This window comes from Atractosteus spatula, chromosome 4 (assembly GCF_055471065.1).
Source record: "Atractosteus spatula isolate fAtrSpa1 chromosome 4, fAtrSpa1.hap1, whole genome shotgun sequence".
In the NCBI taxonomy this organism is placed as follows: Eukaryota; Metazoa; Chordata; class Actinopteri; order Semionotiformes; family Lepisosteidae; genus Atractosteus; species Atractosteus spatula.
Window position 1 is genome coordinate 31355444 of NC_142709.1, and position 25182 is coordinate 31380625.

Consider the following 25182-nt stretch of genomic DNA (forward strand, 5'->3'; position numbering starts at 1 on the left):
AAGGCACATTCTGAATTGTGGGAACTTCATTTGCCGATATCAGGAGAATAGAAAAGTCTTTTACACTTTTTGAGTGATTTTGCAGAGAATTCACTAAAGATATGGAGATAATTGCTTGCAATATTCAGTGGGTTTGACCTATAAATAGACACTTTACCTTTTAACTGAACATTAGCAAATTAATTCTACACACAATTTGCTCAAAGAGAAAATACAGTATTTGTCCACTATCCACTCAACCTGGATAGGTGTATAAGCTTAGCTATATATAGACATATTTCGAGTACGCAACAGGTCAATTTTTCATTGGAAGGGAACAATTTTTGTATTTAACCTGGATGGACAGCATAATGGCTTAGTTTATTATATTTTCCTTCAAATGTTACACAAATTGTCAAACAGACAAAGTATCAATAGAAAATGCTTACATGCAGCTGCAAAAAGAAAAACATTTCTTATGTGTTTGCTATTATTGGGTACAAATATAAACAAGAGATTTAGTGCTCAGTTCAACTGAAGTACAGTACAGTATGTAGACCAAAAAAGTGACACAATTACAAAACCAAAAAAAGGTTGGCACTCTTAAGTCTTGCACCTCTACAGGCTCTAAATGAAAACTGTCAGTCTTAAAGAGCTTCTACAGCTTATCAAATGCGATATCCGCTCCCAAAGTCACGTTACTCCAGGTTAATTATCAAGACATATCTTTGGCTCTATAAGGCTGTACCACCAAACACAGGCAACATTTTATTATCCTTTACAACATTTTTACGGCTTGAGAGTAAGATTAATGTTAATCCAATTAAACTTGATTTTAGGACAGTAGGTCATATTTTATATACACATTTGTATTAGAACTGCTTTTCATAATTATTGACTTAAAAAGTGAAAACATCTACATACAGTACTTCAACCTTTTGCACAAGTATTTGTAGAATTGATCAGGACAAAGAAAGTAGAAGCTCTCGTACAAAATACAACACTCATATTTTTTGTTGTAAGAATAAAACACTGACACTTCCATCAGTTCTTAATCAAAGATTTGCACACTGCAGTGTGAAGGAGTTTCTCCTTTGTTTCCCCATAAAGTATTTAAAATATCAACTAAATATATATCTATTGAGAATTAAAGATATACTTTGAACATGAATTATATCTAGAATCCCATTTAGTCCAAGTAGCACAGAGTCCTGTAAATCTGGTCTGTTTTAAATCTTTCAACCTAATAAACCTGTTGAAGACTAACAAGTGTTTTTTAGTGTAATGGGCATTTAATCACTCTGTCTTAATGTAAAAATGCTTTCTCAGGAACAGAATACACCTGCAAAGCAATTCTAACTTCTTCACTATGCCTTACGGTACATCATTGGTCTTTGCAAAGTTGTATGAGAAAAAATATTAACTACAGTATACTATAAAAAGGATTTTGTCTTCTTTTAGCATGCACTGATAAGCATACTGTACATTTAAAGTCCACAAGCTCTAGAATGTCTTGATTGAAAACCATAAAGTCACTTTAACAAGACATAATATCATTACCCATGTGATTTTTCAATATTGCCCATTAGCAGCCTTATGTATTATGTAGGATTAAACTAAAAAGTTATGAACCATATACAAAGTACCACATGTCCATAATATACAGCTGAATCTGACCCATAATATCATACATTTCTACTTATAAAAGCAGATATTATGACTACAAGCTGCCTCTTTATCAAATGTCTTGAGGACCCATTTTTTAGTGTGTCATGAACCTGGGAATTCTCTAGATTCATGCTGTTTGCTATCCAAAAGCTCATACGCCCATTCTTGTGAACATCAGAACCCTATGATCAATATGCAAGTATTGGGAGATTTTAAAGAAAAAAATCCTACCCACAATTCTCTTAGAAAAGAAAAATGCTTATTTTTAATGTCATTATTTTGAAAGCCCACCATACTTCTTACATGGCATAATTAAAGTAGCTATCATAATGATGGATAGCCTATACTGTGCTATATATTTCAATGATCACTCTTTACTTTTGTTTGTGGTAATTAAGCAGTTTTCAGTCTTTGCTGTCAGTGGTAAAACCATCATAAGATGTACAATACATAACACATTGTACTCCTGAATTATCCTATACTTGTATGTACACAGTATATACTGTATAAGATATCATTTGCAGTTTCAGTATATAGCATTGTCATTAACTGACAAACACACTACATGTGGCCTTCTTTCATCTGTAACTACTCTTACGTTCTAAGGAGTAAAAACTGAATGGGGAATATATGATCTTCCCTATTAATTTTTTAAATGGTTGTTACCACTCACAAAATTATTACTGCAGTCCCACTACAACTAAAGAGGGAAAAAATGAAACACAGAATTTGAAGCATGTTAAATTGCTTAAGCAAAGTTACATTTAACATTCACTCTGCACATTCCTCTGTCATTAACTCAGGAATATAAACAACTGCAATATGATCAGCATTTCCTCAATTTTACTGTAATACTAGAAAAACAGTTAATAATTCATTAGGATGGAACTGTGGCTAGCATTGCTGCCTTGAGGTACTGGGGAACCCTGGGTTCAGTTCTGGGACTGAGATGCGATTTGCACGTTTGGATGTTTTTCCCATGTTGATGTGCATTTCTTCTGGGTGCTCTGGTCTCCTCTCACAGTCTGCAAACATATTCTCTGCCTTGTGATGGACTGGTGTCCTGTCTAAGGTGTTGTTTGCTATGATAGGCTCCGGCTCCCTTGTGGATACAGCGGTTAGAAAATGGATCAATTGTTTCTGCCTAGCCTTTTCCTTCCCGAAAGATCCCAAAGCACTTTAATTTTAGGAGGGAACCCATGTTATGCTCGTCTGAAGTGTAGCCCACACCTGTGTGACACAGGACCGTTAGACACCAGAAGTCCCACTACACCGCACATCAGGTTAAGGCGGGAGAAATTGCTTTACCAGTTGAATTACAGTGGAACACTTCAGTATGTACAGTAGGTCAGACTGTACAAGGGCAGAATTGAGCCAGGACACCACGGTTGATAGGACAACTCTTTTTGGGACAGTGCCATTATATCTTTAATGAACAAGAAATCAAGACCGTGGTTTAATATCTCAGTTTAAAAAAAATATTTGTAATGGGGAATTGGTTTGAAAGAAGGAATTTCAAAAACTGGTATTGACTCCAATCTTGGTTTTTACTCTTAAGCAACAAAGACATTTTCGCTGATGCCCACAGGTTACAACGAGGAAACCATTACAAGCTAAGAATGGTTTATTGTTATAGTCCCTTGGTGTATAGGCAAAGCCTCAAAAGGACACTCATTGGACAAATGTGATGAAAAAAAATCTTTTTATTGATTGGTGGTATAGTGTTGACATTTAAGGGTGCATGTTTCTTAGCCTTTAATAAAAAGGCTAAGATTTTACAGCTACTGCAAATACATGCAGGAAAATTAAAAGGAATTTTGTTATGGCATTTCTTTCAGTGTTGCCTCACTTTTGCAGTTATCAGAGAACAATCTGTTTATACAATATAATTAAATCAATTTTTAATGCAAAACAGTGAGGAAAGAGGTATTCCCTGGTCAAAAAGTGCACATTTACAGAATGGGGTGGGATTTTCTTATAAAGCACATCCTGACATAACCAGGTTGATCACAGAAGCCTCAAAAACAGGCCAGAGATATTTCCCAAGTGTATAGTGAAAAATTGCATAAGCGTAGCAATAAATTGAGTCCTCAAACTGTGCCAAGGCCTGTTGGAACAAGACTGAACTGTATCCATTTCAGGAAGATATTTAATACAGTGTTCAATAGTTACAATTAGTACAAAAAGTCATAGAGTACGTTCCATGGGCATAGGCAAAATAAAAGAATAATACATACAAAAGTCCATTAACTGGTGTGGGACCTATTACTGGTAATTTCAAAACCATAAATTCCATAATTGGATCCTGAAAAAGCCTTTGAAAAAAGCCCAGTAATTCTTCAATGGAAACTTAGAGCACAGCACTCACATGATGGCAGTAATTTAGAAAGGAAGCATACATGCGTGCCACTGTGCATCTGACCAAAGGGAAAGTGAGGAACCTGCAGGCTACATCAAGTACAAGAACAGAGAAATGGAGTTCCAGGCTCTCTAACACAGAAATCCATTTTTAACCAATAAAATAGACCATTAACTGTCACTGGAAAAGAAGGTTGAACTTTAAAACAAACTTGGCTATTTATGCACCTTGGTTTTTACAAGTCTACATGTTTTGGTTACTGACTAAATGTTTTTGGTGCTATTTTGACAATTTCATCATTCAGCACTGACCACGAGGTACTGGAGTGACTCTGATTGTTACATAGGCAGTAAATCACCACAGCCATGAAAGAATTGGTTTGGCAAAAGTGATGAGGTGAGTCAGAAGACACAGAAAGGAACCAGTATGCCTCAATTTAGAGAGCAACACCTTCTTGCCATCGATATGTTGGAGTAATTCCTTAATGGAGATGAGCCAGCAGTGCAGCCCATTTCCTCTTCGTCAATTAAGGTTTTAGGTTAGATTACCTTGGACTTTAATACAAAGTGCAGAGCAATACGCCAATTGTGCCATACAAAACTCCACTCAATGTCGATTTCCACAGCAGCGCTGTGACTTTCACAGTAGACTCCCTCTCCCTTGGTGATGAACTCTTTTGATGACCAGTGCTGAAATAATTAACTCACCCATTTTCAAACTGTGTTATTCAATAAGAGTCGCTGGCGAGCCAGAGCCTATCCTAGCAAGCAGTGGGTGCAAGGCAGAGTGCACCCTGGACAGAACGCTAGTTCACCGCAGGGCACACACAGTCACGAACACACTCACTCCAGCACCAGTTTTCTTGGAAGCCAATTAACCTACCAGTATATATCTTTGAACTGTGGGAAGAAACCGGTCACCAGATGAAACCCATGCAAACACAGGGAGAACACACATGAACAACTCCATGTAGATACAGGTGCACTCTAGGTCCAGAAATGAACCGAAGGCTCCAACAGCAAGAGGCAGCAGTGTTACAATTCTGCTTCTGTGCCATCCCTAAGTCACTTATCATGCTTGTTTAATACACTAGTGCACGTGCTACAGAAAAGATGCTCATTTTCCTCTGAACTTTATGAAATTATAGCATGTGATAAGATTCTTGTGATGCTCATTGCACACCAAAGGCAAAAAACAGTTGAAGGTACTGGCACTCCACTGTACAAAAGGTAAAAAAGGATTTCTAACTAATTTCATAAATCCCCCTTCACAATTATAATACCCACAAGTTTTGCAACCACCGAGCTAACTCATAAAAGCATAAAAGGATTTAGAGTGTATGATAAACACTGCTCAGGGCTACTATGGTTTATTAAGACAATAATTTAATAATCATTTCAAATATTAGAAGATTCAAGGATGTTGAAAGACATGATCATTCATTAATACAATCTGATCATAAAGTTTAAGATATTATGATAAGAATTAGCAGTAGTACTGGTAGCAGTATAGAATAGTTGATTTAACAAAACACTCACCACTTGACTGTATAAAATTTACTTTATTCAGGGACCGCATACTACTTAATATCCAGAAGAATGTTTTGTTCCACATTTGAATGAGAACCCAATGTATCCTACGTACTTCACATTTCGTTTTTGTTCTGACTCGACGATAAGGAATCTAAGATTCGCACACAGGCTCAGTTCCACTCTAGACATCTTAACTAACTCTGCCTCATGCACAATATGACAATGAAGATTAATAAAGGAATGTAACTTTGCTATTGAATTGAAAGGCAAGTGTTAGCCCTTTGTTGACTATCTGAAACCGCCATCTGCTGGGCTAACCAGCCAAAGAAATAAAAAAAATGCTTACTGGTACTTTCCAAACTCTTCCAGAAGTTACATGAACAAAATGTGTTTTTCTAAAATGTATTTAATATAAATAACGTTAAGGTCACATTACCTTCACACGATGTAATGTTCAAATTCATTCCTGCTACAAATAATTTTCACATGTACAACAAAAAGTCCGGTGCACCACTACACTCGCGTTTTTATATTGTCTTTAAATAAACACATCAGGTAACCTCAATAGGCACTGAAGGCTTTTTAAGTTCATGATTACTAAAAAAGTTTTATCAGAATAACCAAATTAACATTTTCTCCATACCAGACGTTTGACACAGCCGACTACAATCAAATTACGCGTTTTCACAACTTTGTAGGTGTCGAACGTGATCTGATATCAAAAAGGAAACGTTTCATTAAATTGCACACATTTTGCAACAGTTGATTCGATTGATACTGATAATAAAGTACAGCGCCTAACCATTGAATATCCTTTGTTGTACTGTTATTTTCAAAAGAAATTTTTGGGCAGTAACTACAACTGTATTACATCACTGAATAGTGATATACAGTATATATTTTTTAAATGTGTTATAAACAGTATTGCATACGGATCTCCATAAACAGGATGTTCACCACATGAAGGTACCCGGATCCATAGCGCAAATACCTAAAACCGCAGTGGATAATTTAAAAAAAAGGGGAATACAACTGCATTTGTGTGAACTTCGCCTGATAATAATATGTAACAGTGTACAGAGCGTTACCGTGCCACCGCTACTCAGCTTTCAACGTCTGTTAAAAATGTATGCAATTGACAACAATGTCCCCCGAGTGCTACTTCGATTCTGGAAGTTGGTGTTTTGCTGCAGCACATTTCTTTGGAGGGGAGGTCCTACAGAAATCCTTCGATAACCGACGCCGCTTTCCTTCAGCAATCTCTCTTTCAATTCAGGAAATGCGACCTTTTTGTACTTTCTCTTTTATTCCAACTGCAAAATCTAAGTTATGAAGTGGGCGGCAAATGCAACGGTTTCCCTCGTTAATCGTGGGGTGTCAGCAAGGCAAAATAGCTATGATCTACTACACTGCAGTGCCAGCGTCAAAGAAGCAGAGCTTTTTTACCCCAATGACTGTCAACCACATCAACTTTAAGACACTCTGCCCGTGTCTTGCACCAGCTATAATAACCAATGCTTCTTTATAAACAGATATCATGTCATTCGCGATAACCTGTTTCTAGAGAAACATGATAACAGCCCCATACAAAATTTTTTTTAAGCAAAATCTGAATGAAAATTAATCTATTGTACGCATCCCATCTCTCCACATCTTGGGACTGCATTTACAGTAGCTCTAAAAACGAATCGCTCGCTTCAGCAGCGAGGATGAAGCAACAACATCATTGCTAGTTATTTAAATGAACTGCAGATCATATGGACTATGGTATCAGGTTGTCTGCATATGAGGAAAAGCCTCTATCGCTTCTAACACAAAGACAGTCATGCTCTGTACTGTATTAACAGAATAACCAAAGGAAAATGCAGAAAAAGAGGACAATAGTGAATGATGAATTCAAAGCTAGGCGCCTCGTCGTATTATTTCCGTCCTCCACGCAAATGTTATGCATTTAAAAAGCTGTCTTGCGGGCTTAATTCTCCAGTCAGCTTGACAAGAGACACCGAATATTAAAAACCGAAAAGTGATGCAGAAGAAAATGCTGCTGCAGCACAGGAAGAATAAAACCTGTCAAACCAGACCCGCATTACAAACACACTGCACAGCGCACACCAGTATCCTACAAATGTCTACATTAAAGTGATTTACCAAGATACGACAGAGCACCTATCAAAAAAAGTTCGAAGCGCTACGATCATCCTGCTTTAGTGATGCAGGGCTTTTCTGTTGGTGCTTAACGCTCAGCCTTGCTTGGCTCGCCAGCACCAGCAGGACTACAGTATAACTTATTCCCCCTTTTCGCTGCATTTACCTGCTGTACAAATATGATTGCAGATATAACACCATCACTATAAACAATGTATAACACAGTGCGGGCACTAGAAAACAAACAGCAACACCACGACTTACCACTTTGGCTTTTGTTTTTCTTAAGACTCTTGCCACAAAGACACTGCAGCATATGCGTTCCTTTGCTGAAAATGTTCCAAAGAAACCACATTGATTTGGGCGAAAAGCAATCCAGCAGCTTAGACACCCTGATAAAGAAGAGATCCTTGCGGTTGCATAATAATACAATGGGATCAGTTCTCCAGGACAGGGCTACCAATTTTACCATAGAAAAAAGATGTTTATATTCCAGTCTTCCGCTGCTTTTGTTCACGTGGCAATATATATATATATTCTTACACTTCTTAAACGAAGGTTATTTTTTTCCGACTATGTGTGAATAATGGTCCCCAAAATGCACACACCAGGAAGTCAGTAATAAAAAATACTCTGTATATTTCATATGTCGCACAAAATGTAAAGAGCAGCCAGTAAACAAACAGAACTAATCGGCAAACAGTAAAAAACGAAGGATTTCCAAAGAGAAAACCATTGCCTATTAGTTCATCACTCTGAAGAAGGGTGGATGTGCTTCAAAAGGCAAAGGCAGGATGTATCCTATAGAAAGACCGCAACGATAGCTCCAACAAAACAACACATAACCAAATCAAGTCAGTTCACTTTATGTTCTCCTTTAAACCTGCTGATTGCCGAGATCAATTCCCGTTAATCTGTCGCTGCATTCTTTAAAAAGGCATTTCTCGATTCGAACCCGGATTTTTTTCCCCCGTGAAAAAATAAACTGCAATATTCTGAGGGTAAGATGTTACCAATTCGCAGCTGGCATGTCTTTCTTTCCCCTAAAAGTATCGTGGTTCCGGAAAATATTTTCAAGTATTTCTGTTCAGCTTGGATCTGTGTTAGAAAATAGATGGGGAGGAGGAGGGGTTGAATTGAAAGATTGGCTTTCCATTACGTAAACACGTGGTTTGAACACCGTCACAAATGAGACGTTTTCAGGATTTCAAGGGAGAAACACAAAAGATTGTTTCACAAATCTGATCAATGAGTGAGAGTGTTCAGCTTGGGGATTTTTTTTACGTTATAAAAATTAATCACAACCATCATTTTAAAAAGGACGCGATTCGGCTATATTTATGAAGGTGGACAACATCCTCCCATAACATCAAAATAATAAAATGTATAATCTTTTCTCGTGGAGACGTACTGTACAGTATACAACTGAGGCATTCAAAGCCAAATCTGCATAAAAACCGGTAAAATGAAGTGGTTATGATAGGGTCTTATGAGCGTAATGTAATTTTGTTATGCTGTAGGTTCATATTTACAGATCAACAAGTGTATATCATTTCCGCGTTTAAAGAAGGTAATAAACTAATCAGTGTGATTATAAATGAAAACTCATCTGTTTAGGTTAGCGTTGAAAGTTGTATTGAATCTGTTAAATTAGACGGTCACTCTTACAGTGTCTTAAAAAATAACCACATCTTAAAAAAATAAATACCAGTCGGGGAACCTGGCATGATTCACTATCGTAAACAGTTTATATCACAGGACATATTTTGTGAAGATGTTGCCAAAACAGTGCACTGCAGCCTTAAGTTAAAGTTATTATAGGATGGGCATCCGAAACTAGACTGGGCATTTAATCAGCAGACAATGGTTTTGATTATTATCATTATTTATTTATTCTTAATAATTTCAATATATCTTTAAATAAATGCGGCGGAAATGTACTGGGAAAAAACAATAATTGACGTCTTGCTGCGTCTTCTGGTACTGTGGAATATCTAGTGTTAAGACAATAGATTTTGGAGGAAATCTTTAAGTGCTTCTAAATTTTGCACAGAAACAGTACTAACATAGATGTCAAGAGTCTTAGACCTATGCGGCAAACAACGTCCTTCCAATCATAGAAAATTCAGATTTGGTGGTTTGGTGAAAAACAATTATTTTTAAAAGAGTGAAAAAGCAAATCATGTACTCACATACTGTATGTGCATATTATTTTACTGTTTGTGAATTTCAGAAAAATATACAAGGAGTTATAACAAAACATTTCCCTTTATTGTGATTTTAATTTCCCTGTTATGTTACCCTTAATATGTGGCTTAAATTAATTTATTTCATCATGCTCTTATTTAATAAGATCCAGAAAATACAGTAGTGAAGTGAAATGACTTGTTTGAGAAGGTTTATTAAATCCATACATTTCTAGTCAGATGTATCTATAACTAATTTTATGTATGCGGCTAAATAGAAATGAAATGCATATGCTTATTTTTCCCTGTATCTTGCTAAAAATAAACTAAACTCAAAGAAAAAATCCAAAGCCGAAAGATAAAAATGGCCTAAACTGTGTGTTGGAAGTTACAGAAATTAAACGCATGGCAGTTCATGCCTAAAAATCAAACATTTTGATCCGTGTTATACAAGGTCCATAACAAATGAATGCTAATGACCAAGTCTTCCAAAAAGCAGAAGAGACCTTAAACAATTTGTCCTGAGACAGCCTTGGATTTCCATGTTTTTATGACCCATTTAGTTCAATTTTGTGGTATCAGAATCGCAACATCTGCAGTTGTCGTTTTTTTTTAAACACACACAGATGTGCTGTAGAAAAAGCCCTTATGTACAGTATTTATAAACTGCAATTTCCCTCACGGGATCAATAAAGTATCTATCTATCTAAACATTCATGGTGGTGACCCAATATGGCTGGAAGGTGATTATTCCAGACACATCAATAGCAAGGGAAGAGCAGTGCACTTTTCCTTTAGTTGACGAAATCACCTGTCCAGAGTTGAGGCATCAAAAACCATCCAAGAACCACTTGGATGAAAAAAAAAGTAAATGTTGTGTTGTAGGTAATATATCGATGTTGACACAGAAAACATCAGAAAACGTGTCTTCATGTAAAAAAATCTGGGAAGTCACCTTTTTACCCTTTTTTGATAAACCCACGACAGATTGATGGCTTTTGAAGGGCTGTATGGACAGGTAATGCGAGTGGAGAGAAACAAATTCTAGAGAAAAATGGGTCAAATTCAAGATTTCCCAGAAAAAAATGCAGTAGAAGGGGCTGAAGATGGAGCTGGGGAAACAGAAGTGTGATTCTATGGTGTGAGTCTACAAAAGGGGAAATAAATTCACCCGCTCTTGCTCTCTGATTTAAGGTAATGAGTGCATCTGTGTTTTGCACATCAACCTCCCTTAAGACTGTTGCTTTAGTCACTGTCGCTCATGGCTACTCTGTTGATGTTGATGATGTTCTAGGCCCCATTATCATTTTCCATCACTAGTCAAAAAGGACCTTATTTAATTGCTGCTGTGTAATTACTCCTTCGCCCAGGGGATTAGAATGAAGTACAGAATCCTTCAATTCCTGGAATATAGGCCATATCCCTCCTTTCAAATTATCTATGAACATATGGGACAAAAACAACAATGGAACTGACCTTTTTTTCCCTGTATGAAGGGGTGGGGCAGGGTAATGAAATCAAAGAAATCTTGTTAAATCTTGAAATAGAATCATTGACAGTATAACCTCCTTCGCTTTGACATTTTCATCATACGTGCCTGCCAACATCCAAACTCAATTTCCAGTTGTATTTAAAGATATGGCAAATGATGTTTGACAGGGCCTAGCCTGTTACGTTACTGGTGCTTATTTTCTGCATCTGCTTGATAACAGAAGATAACCAGCATATAGATATCCAAACAGTAACCTTTACTACAAAAGTAAAGTGATAAGTGAGCTCTGCCTGCAGTGTGGCATAATTATTTTATTATATAAATATTAATAGATACGCGCGAGGGGTGTCAGCAAACCAGTCAGTGGGCTATGCATATCATATCAAACTGAGTGAGAAAAGTGAGAAATACAGTCCGTTGTTTTATGTTACTAAGGCTCCTTCAGTCAGTAGAACTTCCAAGAAAAAGCATTTACCAAAACATTGTGGATGTCATCTTAAGAAGCGGTTGCAATTACAAAGACCTGCCTCTAGAGGCCACTAGTAGGAAACTCTTTACACTCCTTGTAAATGGCTACACAGTGGGTGTTAATTAGGTAATTGATAAGATTAGAGGGGAAAAGTTCTTGCTGCAAATTCTAATGTTTGTAATTATGTTTTTATTTTAACTTTAAATGGTATGAATGGTGTTCTTAGTGGCTGGGTTTTTTTTTTGGAGAGATTTATTTTTTGTGTGATCCTGAAAAGGCAATAAAGCCTTGTGGATCTCACTAGCCATTATATAGGCTTTGTGTGTGCAGACCAATATTACTTCTCTGGTTGAGGGTATGATCTATCACAATATTTAGGCTTGGATATATTAAATCACAACTTTGAACCAATCTAAAATCACAGATCTACAGCCTGAAGACAGGCTTCCATATGTTAAAAGCACTAAGCCTCTAGCAAAGTTTCCATCAAATACTAGATCTGTATGCTGGGATTGGTGTTTCATTCAAGTTTTGAATTAACCTGAGCTTTATCCAATTTTCTTGCTGTGTTACATTATTTGACCTTTGGCCTCCCCCTTTAGGTCAAATCTGCACACAGAATATGAGTGCCTTTGAAGACTTTTGAAGGTGACAAACAGATGCTAAAAAAAATTAAATTTGGGGAGGCAGAGCAAACAGCACACTGGTATGGAATTATTCTTACAAAATTTATTTTTTACAAAAAAAAGGTTTAAATTTCACTCTTTCTATTCATCGGGGACAGTTATTAGTTACAAATGTACAATGAACTACTGACCTAAGATCATCTGTGCAATATTTAAAAAGTGAAATGTTGATCTGGCATCTCTGTTATGTTTTTGTAAAATAAATTGAGTGGTAGAGAAACTCAGAATCTATCATCTTGCTGTCCTACTTGCTGCATCAATAAGGTATAAATAAAAATCTATTTAATTAAGGTCTTTCAAATATGTTTGACTTGTAGGTGGCACATTTTTTCTCATGTTAGCTGAAAAAGAAGAGAGCAGTCTGTCCATTGGTAATCCCTTAATTTTTTATCTATGTGCACTTTTATCAAACAGTCTACGTGTTGAAAATTTCCAACTGTTTTTACAGATACTTGTTGAATTTCCCCTGTTTAGAAAGCTTATTATTTTTTAGTTTTCAGTTTGTACATTGCTGGACGTGACATGAAGGATCAATTCATATTTCTAATATATAAAAGAAGACAAATCCAACCTTTCCTCATATAGGTGAGATCTGCTGAAGAGAAAAATACTGTTTAATGGTGTAAGTAATAATAATGTATATATGTAACTATTTTTAATTTTTAAAGTATTGTCTATCATACTTTTTAGTTCAAATGTTTACTTGTTGCTTGTTGTTGCTCTTTCCAGGATGCATTGCCTGCTGTAGTTTTCTGTTTAGGGAATATGGCAGCATATTGATGTGTGCCCTGTTTGTTTTGAAGGTTTGACATTTATCATTCGTTCAGTGGAACGGAACATTTTTAAAGGCATTAAATAGATCATTGTGTCACCTTAAAGAGAAACCAATAAAAGATAAATGTAAGTCATGACAGAGCCCAGTAAGAATTCCTTGCCTGCTATTAAGATCATTAATAATGATATTAACAAACGATATTTATTATTCAATCAGCACACAACTCTTTTCTTGCAAGAAGTTTGATGTACTATTGCTATCAGCCTCTGAAATAAAAAAAAATGCACCCCTGCAGTTATTAGGAGGTAAGTTATATTAGGAAAAATGTCTCTTTTTTGCATGTGATGAATGTACACTTCCTTGTTCTTGTAATTTTCCAGAGAATAGGTATCTGAGCTTTAAGAACAAAGAAACGTTAATTTAGAATTGAGCTTGCACAGAATACAATGTCGTACTGTGTAACGGCATATGGCATTAAATTCTAAAATTGTCCACCAACAAGATCATGCGACCCTCGATAAGTTGCTTTTTACTTGACATTAGCTGAACACTCACCTGAAACAAGGCTACATACAGTACCATCCCTCAGCTTTAAATGTCTTGCAATTTATCTTTTAAGATGACTGACTCAACATTGTTGGCTGATTGTAATACAGTAGGTCTCACTGCTACTATACAAAATCCCATTGGTTTATTAAATATACACTTTTACTACACATTTAATACACATTCTCATGAAATATACATGCTCATAATCATGAAACTGTCCTCGTCGTCCTCTGCGTTTGTTCAGGTTAGGTAATGTTGGAAACCTAAACTGCAGTTTAGGTAATGGGAGAAACCTAAACTGCGCTTGCACGGTTTTCCATTCATCCATTTTCTAACTGCTTTTCATGGATGTAGGGGAGCCAGAGCCTGTCCCAGCCAGGACAGGAAACCACCCGTGACAGGACTCCAGTCCATCACAGGGCACACACAGACACAAACACACACACACTCACTCAATCTTATCATAAGCCAATGAACCTACCAGTATGTCTTTGTACTGTGGGAAGAAACTGGAGCACAAGCAAAATCCTACTTGAACAAAGAAAAACCCACATGAAGTCAGCCCCCTAGTTCTAGAATTGAACCCAGGGCCTCAGCACTGCAAGGCAGCAATACTAACCACTAGGCCACCATGGCACCCACTTATTTTTATCGTTGTTACATTGTTATGTTTTTATGACTTGTAATTATGCTCTCCAGTGAACTGATATTGACCTGCCTTGAGACCTGCCTTGGGCTAATGTACAGTAGAGGACTTTAACAAAATGTAATTGTAATTCTACTATTCCAATTATTGCATTCTAACTTTCAGTCAGGTTGGCCGTCTTTTCAATCTTACGCAATGTGTAGTTATTATTTCTGTGTTCTTTATTAATCATTAAACAGATTTTTGTCAAAATGTGCTGGTTAATGAGGGAACGCAGCTCTTATGAATTCTGCTGTCTGTGGCTGTATCTCTGTGGACAAGAAAAAAAAACAGGTTAAAGATCAGTAAATAAGCTCACATGTAAAGTACCTTTACTGTTTCCTCAGGTGAATAAGAGCCAAGCAGGTTTTTGTTGTTCTGTGGAAAAAACTTTTTTTTTCAGAGGTAAACCACAATAAAAATAAAATAATTTTTGAGAAATGAGTACAGCACACAAAAGATTTAGACATTTCCAGATCTTCCTGACATTTATTGCAAACAGCTGTTGCAAAGGTGGAACATTACCTGCGTAATTCAATAGCATAAAATCCTCAAGATTCAGTTTGCAAAGGACTATTATGGATTGAGTAAAGCTTCTACAGCCTTGAAGGGCAAAGAGATAATCAAAGTGTCTCTCTGGGCAAAAACTGTTGTGAAGAACCACATCAACAGAACAAGGTAAAAATAGCATAAAAGCCTCTGGTTCTTTTTAAAGAATTAAATATTCCTTTGTAATTATATTATACAAAAGGTTTTTGTGACTAACCCTTCTGTTTATTTTCAAGGCTAAACCAGCAATTTCAGCAGCAGTAGCAGACAACTGCTGTTATAATTCAGAAGGGCATGATACACAGCACTCAACAAACTGTATTCTAAGGCAGAGTGCTAACAGGACCTTTATCAGAAGCAAATAGCTAAAAACATACAATGTAAAATGTTTTTTGCATACTAGGGGCAGTTTTTCCATACTCTTGCAAAGCTAGATTAGATTAACTTTATTGTCCACTAAACGTGGAACTCTTTCCCCCATTACAAATAATGCAATGAACTAATATACATACCATACAGATCTTCAACAAACATAAAAGAAGAAAAACACATCAGACATGAAGAAGTATACATTTACAGATAAAAGCAAACTGATCATAGTGCAAATACTTCGTACAAACTACTAAAATACCATTAACAACTTGCAAAAGGCTGTTAGTGGTATTTTAAAATCAAAAAGTACTACACAATTGTTTAGCCACCCATTTTGATTCTGACAAGGGTCTGTCTTCAGAATACCTCAGTATACAGTACAGTACATGTGTTTGAATGTAAATGCCTGTATTCTGTTGTTGACAGTGACATTAGAGGTAAATTGCTGTTGGTTATTTTCCGAATTCCATTAAATAAAAGTGCCAGAATATGGAAATTAAAGAAATGAGCTTTAAAAGCCTACGAAACAGGTGCAATACTCAAAAAAGGTCAACTTCCTAGACACCACAGTTATAGTCTGTTAAAACCTGAAATAAGAAGGGATGATGATACTAAATAAACCGACACCCTTTAGTCTATACTATATACAGCTATAAATAAAAGCATGCATTGAAAGATTGAGGCTGTATCATATTACCTCCTAATCTCTGTCTTTTGTAACATTGGGCTGCAGGTCCAAAAGCAATGAGGGGTTTTCCTTTCTGTTCCTGCCACAATCAAACAGAAGATGAAAGAGGACTTCTGTCATTGCCCTCCTGAGGGAGCAGAACACAGCAGAACAGGAACTAAGCTGGACGAAAAAGCTACGGTGGGCTTATATGCCCTATCAACCAGGACAAGAGTTTGAAACGTTTCTTATCAGACAAGGTTTTATTTATACAGGCTAATTTAAATTAATATCGATGAGTAGCATCTGTTCTGCACCTCTTGAGATGCTGCTCAGCTTTCTAAAAAATCAAACCTACAGTTATTGAAACTCGGTGGAAAACTTTTTTTACAATCTTTGTAAAAACATCAAACAACAGCCACATGTCGTCTTTTCTGAAGCACACAAAGGTTGCTTTGTTGATCTGTTTACGGCAGGTACAAATACATTTAAAAGGCATGACTCATGGCATTTTGTCAGAATTAAACATAATCTATTTCCACCTTTATGTAGGTTGTAGTGCTTCTGAAATTAAATTGACAAATCAAATATAACAGCTTTGGTCCTAAAAATCAGAAGAAACGATTATATTGGTAGTGACATTATGTTACCAACCTAATAAAGTTAAGACCTATAAAATATATAAAGAGCTATTCACAAAAACATACAATTTACTCACTAAATTTATACAGATAAAAATGCAATCTGTACAACACAAAGAGTACTGGATGTATACAAATGGAATATACACATACAGTACAGGACTATATGCAAAAATATATTTTTTTAGTGCTTGCGCCAAAGCGTTTTAATAAAGGATTAATAAGGAAAATGGTTGTTAAAGTATTGTATACATATTTGGGATGCCTCTTCTTAGTTAATTGAACAGACATGCATCCTTTCCTAGATGATGCCAGAAATGTACTGTCATATTTCAATGGAGTATTATGAACCTGCAAGAGTTCTAGATGAGTGGGGTAGGGGTTTAAACTTTCAAACCTGGCGATATTGAAAACCATGGGGGAAAGCCCAAAAAGCAAATTATTTAGGTACACAAAGAAAGCAATTGTTAAATGGAGTATATACTGTGCAGTAAAGAGAAATCAAAGACTAGCAGAAGCAAATTACATGTAAAACAGGAAGCTGTATGGTTTGAGAGGTTTGAACAGAATCTAAAACCGAGTTACCCTTCCAAAATGGGATGTAGTCATTACCAATACTGAAATGACAAATCACTGATCTCTGCTGTTACATTATGACAAAGGAGCACAATGGGACCCTGCCATAACACTCTGGCCCATTCCTCTTTTCCAAAATGCTGGAATGATGGGCAGTAACCTAGGCCATTTATAGTCTTTCCACTGACCTGGCAACCTACAATACTTCAGTAGTGTTTGTTGGATTTATTGTATTCATCAAAATTGCACTAAACTCTGTGCCACCTGCTAGACAGACTTTTCCAAACTTTGATTTAGAATTATCCTCCTGCCTTCTCAGATAAGTTCTCTTCGGGAGTTTTCAATCGGAATACAGTAAAGCTTGGTAACTTGAAGTCTCTTCGAATGGTGATTTTGCAAACGCAGGACTAAATACCTTACAGGGAAAATAGGTTATGTTTTCCCAGTTCTTGAAACAAGCATTTCTATAATAATATTTTGTTATAGCTATTAACTGTTTCAAAAAGAGTTTTAGTATTTATTGGTAGTAGGTATTTTTAATGAAAATGAGTTTAAAAAGCATCATCTTTCCCCTCTAATTCAAGTTCAAGTAAATAAATTTAACCACTGTTATGATATTAGAGTTTATCCTATATTAGAGTTCTTTTTATTTTTAATAGTGCACATTTTCTTTGTTTTTTACATTTTGTCTTCTTTTACTATTTTAAATGCAATGCTACTGTACTGTAATAAACTTTATTACAGTACAGTAGTAACAGACAAGAACATAATTTCAGTGCACTCAATCTCTTCCCACTCAGCCAACTCATTCTCCTGCTCCTGCGGTTTGTCTGATTCTCTTTCTTCTCATTTCTTTTGTTATCCTATTCCATGAGAAGACACACAAGAATGCAGACTGTGATAACTTGGAGGGCTGTTATGTTATTAAACAATCTTTTATTCACAGAATATCACCCATGTACAGGCATTACTCTCAAAATAGGTCTACACACAACATGTATCTAAAGCTTTCCTGATGGAAACTAAATAACTAAAACATAACACTTGATGTGTTCCTATATAAATATCTCATTCCTAACAACCTATGTCGGTCCTGACTCCCGTGAAATGCATCGTAAAGACCCTATGTGGACAGTATAATCCGGAAGTGGCTGGAGAAGGACAATAGGGAAGACATGGCGAGGAATGGAACGGGATGATGAACAGGGGGTAGTGCCGGCAGTGATCCAGGTGCATGGTGGGAGCGCAGGCGAAGAAGTCCAAACGAGGGATGTCCAAACGGGAAACTAGGGCACAGTCCAGAGTCCAGGAGCCGGGAGATCCATCCAGACAAACATAGGGAACAGGGAGCCAGGTACAGAGAAGGTTAAAACCATAACGGAGCAAAGCGCTCCGAGCCCTGGACTCAGATGGTCAGGACACCTGGGGAAAAGGCCTTGCCCTCAGGCTCCTCCTGAGCCCAGTGGATAGGCAGGCCTTCAGACATCCATCTTCCAATACTGAGCCTAGAATAGCCCAATATGGGCTTAAATAATTAAGCCAGGCTTAAATAATAAAAAAGGTAACGAGACACGGGTGTAGGAACTTAAACTAACTGGAATACAAAAAGGTAGGAGCGCCCTCTAGAGGAGGGAAGATGATTGTGACATCTTTATTACAGAGATTGATGCAGATGGGCTGATGTGGATCTGCTAGATGAAAGTGCTGCAGAAGTGGGAGCCTACATTTACTTTCCTACTGCGCAGCCTGCACAAATGAGAAATTGGTCCATGGATGTGAAAAAAATGGTCACTACATTTCTCCTAAAGAGGCGAAATCGCAAATGTAAAACTCACAGATATTGAGATCTACCTATGTCATTAATCTGTTTCTGAAGGTCCTTTGTTTCCAGGAACTGGCATCTATTCTGGATCTTCATGAGCTTTGCTCCAGGATTCTCTCTCTCTTGGAATCCTGTGCCTTGATGGTTTCAGATGCCCTACAATTCCATGTGTAGCTGCACACACATCATCTGAGAGATCTGCATCCCTTCGTGAACTGGGGGAAGAAGGTCCTGTCTCCTTCTCAAACCTCCATGTTTCTTCCAGAATTCTGGCTCTTTCAGAATGGTGGTGGCCGTTGAGATCTTCCCTGTGTCAATGACCAATAAAACTAATGATGGTGGCCTTGCAGAAGCTGTCCCTGGACCTTGTGAATGCTGGACTCCTTCAGTGGTTTCCGAACAGGTGTCTAATGTGCTAGAGCAGCTGTTGGTTTTTATTTCAGCCAAACTCTCAGTTACACAGTCGAACCCTAAATGTACCTAATAATAGGAATTAATTAGAGTTCTGTAATTGCCTCATCTCTTAAACATTTTGGAAGTTAATTTTTAATGAGTGCAATTAATTAAAGAGCTCAACTGGAACAATAAAACCAACAAGTCTGTGGGCTTCCAGGCCCAGGACTAGAAACCCCTGCAGTAGAGAATGGAACACACCTTTTGATGAGGTATGAGTGTTGCTTCTGGGCCTTCAACTGCAGACATTCCTCAATAATTTCAGTGAGGCCACACCTCCTTCATGGTGTGGTGCCAATAGATCTTAAACACTTCATGGAATGGGCAACAATCCTGAGTCACCATGATTCTGCCCTGGTCTACAGCACACATAAATATTCTGGAGCTGAGAGAGATTTTTCTCTGCATTTTCCTTCTGTCTTGCAGGAGATGCTCCTTTTACACTGGCAGACTGATTTTTGTGTCTAAGTGTACAACTCAGAACCAGGATTTGATTTTTGGCCACATCTCAGTAGAATATGAGTTCATGCAGACTCTTCTGGATGAAAGAAAGTTCCATCAACACCTCAGATATACTTTGGCTTGTCACTATAGGTGTGACGAGGAGAGCGCTGGCACACATAACCTTGCCATTCACTTCCTGCACGTAGTACGGAGGCTCCACCCACTAGGAGGGAACTCAATGTCTGACAAGGGATTTCCCTGTGGTTTTTTGTGTTTAAGTTGCTGGACTCAACATCCGTGCTCTTTTTGACTTGTTTAATGGGAACACCTCTCTCCTATTTGTGCTGGACCTTTCACAGGCCTCATTTTGGTTCAATCCAGCTATCCTCTCTTGGCTTTTTACTTTGATTGACTGATCTGTTAGCCTTGCAACCAATATCTTTCACCTCCGACTCACATTATCTGATACGTGTGTGCTGAGCAGTTACTTTAGGTATGTCGTTCTCCTTCACCCAGAGGACGGTCTTTTGTAACCTTTGATAGAGCTCCTGGCTCAGCCCCTTCTGAGCACAGGATTCTTTATTGAATTGTGGATACTACCCACCTGGTGTATGTGGCTGCTGAGCTTCCACATCCAGGACACTCAGGTTACATCATAGACCTTCTTTGATGATCATCCCTGGACAAGATCTAAATAGCGGAGATATGGGCTAGACATTTACCAGATTCCATAACCCCAATGTGTTGCATGCTCTGTGCCTCTTGATTGTCATCAATGGGGTACATATTTCCCCATTGATGATGACTACATTCTGCTCCAGAAGGGGAACACTATGTTAACTTTGCCTCCCTGTGGCACTGAAAAAAGAATGCAATCATCGCCCATACTGGGCTTTCCTCAACAGCTTCTTATTCTGACTAAAATGGGGATAGACTGCTCCACAACATTTTGGCTTCTAGAAGGCAGGCTCCAGTTGGACTGATTTGGCAAAAACGTATCAGCAGAAATCAGTGACAAGGAACTTTGGTGATGGTATTCCATTTCATAGTAACAGTATTGCAAAGAAAATTTACAAAGTTATAACTGTTTGCTAAAATATGCTAAAATAAGTCTAACAATTTATTTTATGATAAGCATTATGGCTGTCACGCCCTCTGCAGCCAGAGGGCACTCCTCCTCTGTCCTGTCTCTTGTTTTCAGTGCTTTGCTGTCCTTCCGGTGTCTCTCTCTCTGGGGCTATATATCTCCTGGTCTTACATTTGCCTTCGCTCAGCATTGACATTTGGATGTCCTGAAACCCGCCTAGCACCAGGTCACCCCATGTCCGCTACCTGAGGGCATAGGTTTCTATGCGGCATTTCCTGAACAGCTGAGCCCAGGCTAACCTCCGTCCTGCCGCTACGCGTAGGGTCTTTTACGTTCTCCTGCCAATCCACGGTTTGTCCCTTCCGACATCCGTGACAATGGCCAAGTGTGTTAAAAATGCAAATACTTCCAAAACATGGACCATACTTCTTATGAATAGATAAAGAGGTAGGATGCTATTGTCTCAAACATTGTATGAGAAACCCTGTATTAATTCTCCAGGGATCGAAAGGCTTTAAGTAATTAAATAAAATCTTAATGAAGCACATCACTAATACCTCCTTGTGACTGAAATAACACAAGTATTTGCAGGATACTTGGGCATAATTTCATATCTCTGCATTAAAACGTTCCAAAACACTTATCCAAGCTGACAACAAAATTGTAAAGACTGAAAGTGTTAGATTACTCATTATCACAACCATGTGAACATTCATTTTATTGAAATTATGAGGATGGATCTAAGGAAGCTACAGCTGTCAGCTGCAGCTATCAGGAAACATACCACATTAAAAGCACTCAAAATTCTTTCCAAAATGGTTAAATGAGATGGCAAAAAAAATGAAAAAAAAAATTCACATGATGCAAAGCTACAAGAATCCCTTGCATGCTGCAGTAGTCACCAAGGGCTTTGCTGTTGTTATAACGTGTTTTTCTTTAAAGTTAAAGATTTGATATTTAATATAGGAACGCAGTTTTGAGGTTTATGATGTATATGATAGATATCTTATAATGAACACCCTTCGGGGTTAGGGCAGTAGTTAAGTGCAGTGCGTGCAATGAATTGTGATTTTAATATTAATAAGCTTTTAACCAATCAAAACTCTAAAGGAGATGGAAGTACATCATGACCTGACACACATGTTTCACACATTAATTCAATATTAAATGCCTGAAAACAAATAGGGGAGGTTAAATAAACAGCAGGCTAAACTAAGGGTGTTGTTTGGACCCCCCAAAACATAGTATAAATGATAACCTACTTAGGCCAGCTGGCCTGTCACTCTTTTGTGACAAGTAGTTCCACTGGGATGAGAGCCATTTTTACTTCTCAAATTAAGGTTCCTGTCCTTTTTCATTGATGCAACTGAGCCAGGGTTTTGAGAGAGCTAACACAAAGACTGTTCTGAATGTGTTCTTCACTGATGCTGACTGGAGAAGAGCCAGCTATGTTCAGATCTGTAAATATGACTCTGTGTTTAAGGAGTGGTTAATATTACCTGCATCGAGCTGTTTTATTTAATGTAAGCACATTGTTGTAAACTTCCACTGGAATCTGTTTTTAATCCTGGATAGTAATGTACAGAAATTGTCACTATTTTTGTAGATTTTTCTGTTGAAGTGGAAAGCCTTACTGGAATGTTTTTCCTTGATTGGGTTTTGAAAATATGGATGGATGGGCACTTGCAGCACAGTTAATATAGATTAATGAATATAGTTAAAAGAACACTCCACAAGATTGGCAGTATATAATGTACCTGTAGTCAGGTGCAAAGGCCAGGGGATCTGTCTAAGCTCCTACAATTCAGGGACAGGGGAGAAGAATGAAGGGTTTAGATATATTATAGAGTTTAGATAGCACAGGAGCAGATAATTCACTCCGTTGCTTTAACATCAGTAAAGAAGCACCATGCAGTCTTAATTTTCAGATGTAGTTTGAAGTATTAAATTTAATGGGACAAACTTGCAAGTACATTTGTTATGGAGTGGATTTAGTAATGAATGATGGATACAGAGTGTATTTAGCATTTTGTCTCTACTATGTATTCCTGGATTTAATTTGAATTTTCCACAGTCCTTGCAGAGTTGTGAAGTAGTGCTTGTAGAGTAGAGTTGGAAACTGGGCACTGGGGGTTAAGCCAAGTAAGAGAAGGCAGAAGGTCTCCAAGGAGCCAAGGAGCATATACGTTCCTATTAATAAGGAAGCCTGGCCATTTATTGAGGGTGGTTCAGTGTGTCAATGTGTCCCTGGGAGTGTTATGAAAAGTCCTTTTTTTAAGGAAAATGACCGGAGTTTGTCAGAAATTCCACTGTTCCAGCTCGTTCAATGGATTCAAGAAGATCTGAAGAGTTAATGCACAGCCGATGAAGAGAAACTTCTCTGAAAGGGGACCATCGGTGCATCATATGAACCTGGAGAAGTTCCACAAGTCAAGAACAGCGACAGACCACCAAAACACGCAGTCTTTCTCTGGCGATATCACGGTTACATGTCTCTGGGTTACATGTTGGCTTCAAGGGGTTGGCATTCACCAGATAATGGACTGACTAGAATGCAAAGTGTGCTCAAGAAAGATGGTAGAATACATTTCAAAATGCTCTTTTATGTGGAGACCTTGACTATATTCCCCTATTGCACAGCCAGGAAAAATGGGCTAGGTGCCCCTCATTTATGGTGAAAGCTGCAAATATTGAATTAGACTCATTGAGAAATGAAAGCGGCGAACCCATGCAGTAACTTATTAGTTTCCAGTGGCAATAATTCTCCAGTAGAAGTCCAAAGGCTAACAAGGGCAGCTTCCAATCAAACCAGTTCTAGTCAGTCAAGACATGTTTCAAGGAAGGCACAGTCTATTTGCAAGTAAGGTCAAGGCCTCCCTTCAGCAGTTTAACAGTAAGCTAGGATACAGGGCGCCACATCTCCATTTTGTCTGAACAACTGCCAACGCTCTGTTTCAAAATGATGTAAATAGCCTCTTCTATTGAGTTTGTGAAATTAAGTCATGTTAATTTGCTTCCCCTGCACGATTCCCGGCTTTCTGGTTATTTATTTTCGGGAACTATTTTACCCGAATATCTAATTAACAAGTTTAATTGGACATTTAAGCAGGAACAGCAGCAGGACAGTCACTCGGAAAAACAGATTACTTCATCGAAGAGAAATAAGATATGAAACAGGAAAAGCAGATGGTATAAACCATTCTTTTAACATGACAAAGGCATCCGCAGGGCAGGAATCCATTCCACCTGGAATGAGAGCGTCTGAGTAGTTTTAAACACCAGTAAACACTCCAACAGTACACACTGTGCTCCATTGTTCCTAAGCCAGGCATCATATTGATCTGTTTTTATGTAAAGTAAAGTATCATTTCACCCTAGAGAAATGATATCCATTTGACAGTTTTGTCAGGCATTAATAAAATACTTCTTTTTGATTGTCTAAGAAGCTTAAGAGGCATAGAAGTTATTGTTTGCACTATACCCCATAAAAAACCTCTCTGAATTTAAGGTGCTTTTTGAACAAATGAAATGAAAACAAATGAACAAATGAAAGAAATGCTATTCTAAAATTTTGCTGTAACAGGCTATCGATTAAAGTTAGGGGGGTCACCCAGTTTATTTAATACACTTTAAACACCATTTCAGCTTTTTTTTAACAAATAAAGCACAGGCTCAAATGCTCATATTTGGGGGGAGGGGAAGTACAAATATATTTATCATTAACGTTAGTCTTTTTGGAAAGTTTCTTTGGTATTATTGGTCCTCTAATGTGAAAATGTGACCAGCCCTGTGTTCTACCTGCAAAAGACTGAGCATACTTATGGAATAAAGTGACTTACTGTATCGCTTATAACAGCAGGGATCCTCTAGTGTTTCCTTGTGTGAAATCACCCTGATTTAAGTGGAAAGCTACAATGTGCATAAGATCATGGAAGTCTCACAAAATAAGTTTAAACAGCATCCCGAATGCTCCTGTGAGCAGTTCTCAAAGGCCTCTTAACTCTTTCAAACACTTAAGGTGTACTGAGCCACAAATGACAGCTTTA

The 25182-nt window shown here is 37.6% G+C and overlaps 1 protein-coding gene across 1 annotated transcript in view; it reads right to left on the reverse strand.

The window, feature by feature from the left end:
* The window catches only part of fgf14 (fibroblast growth factor 14), a 223082-nt gene extending 214927 nt beyond the window's left edge, over positions 1-8155 (reverse strand). Inside the window, exon 1 of the mRNA XM_088913361.1 lies at positions 7948-8155. Coding sequence (XP_088769487.1) covers positions 7948-8155 — 208 coding nt within the window. The remainder of the gene's footprint in view (positions 1-7947) is intronic.
* Between the last annotated feature and the right edge of the window lie 17027 nt (positions 8156-25182).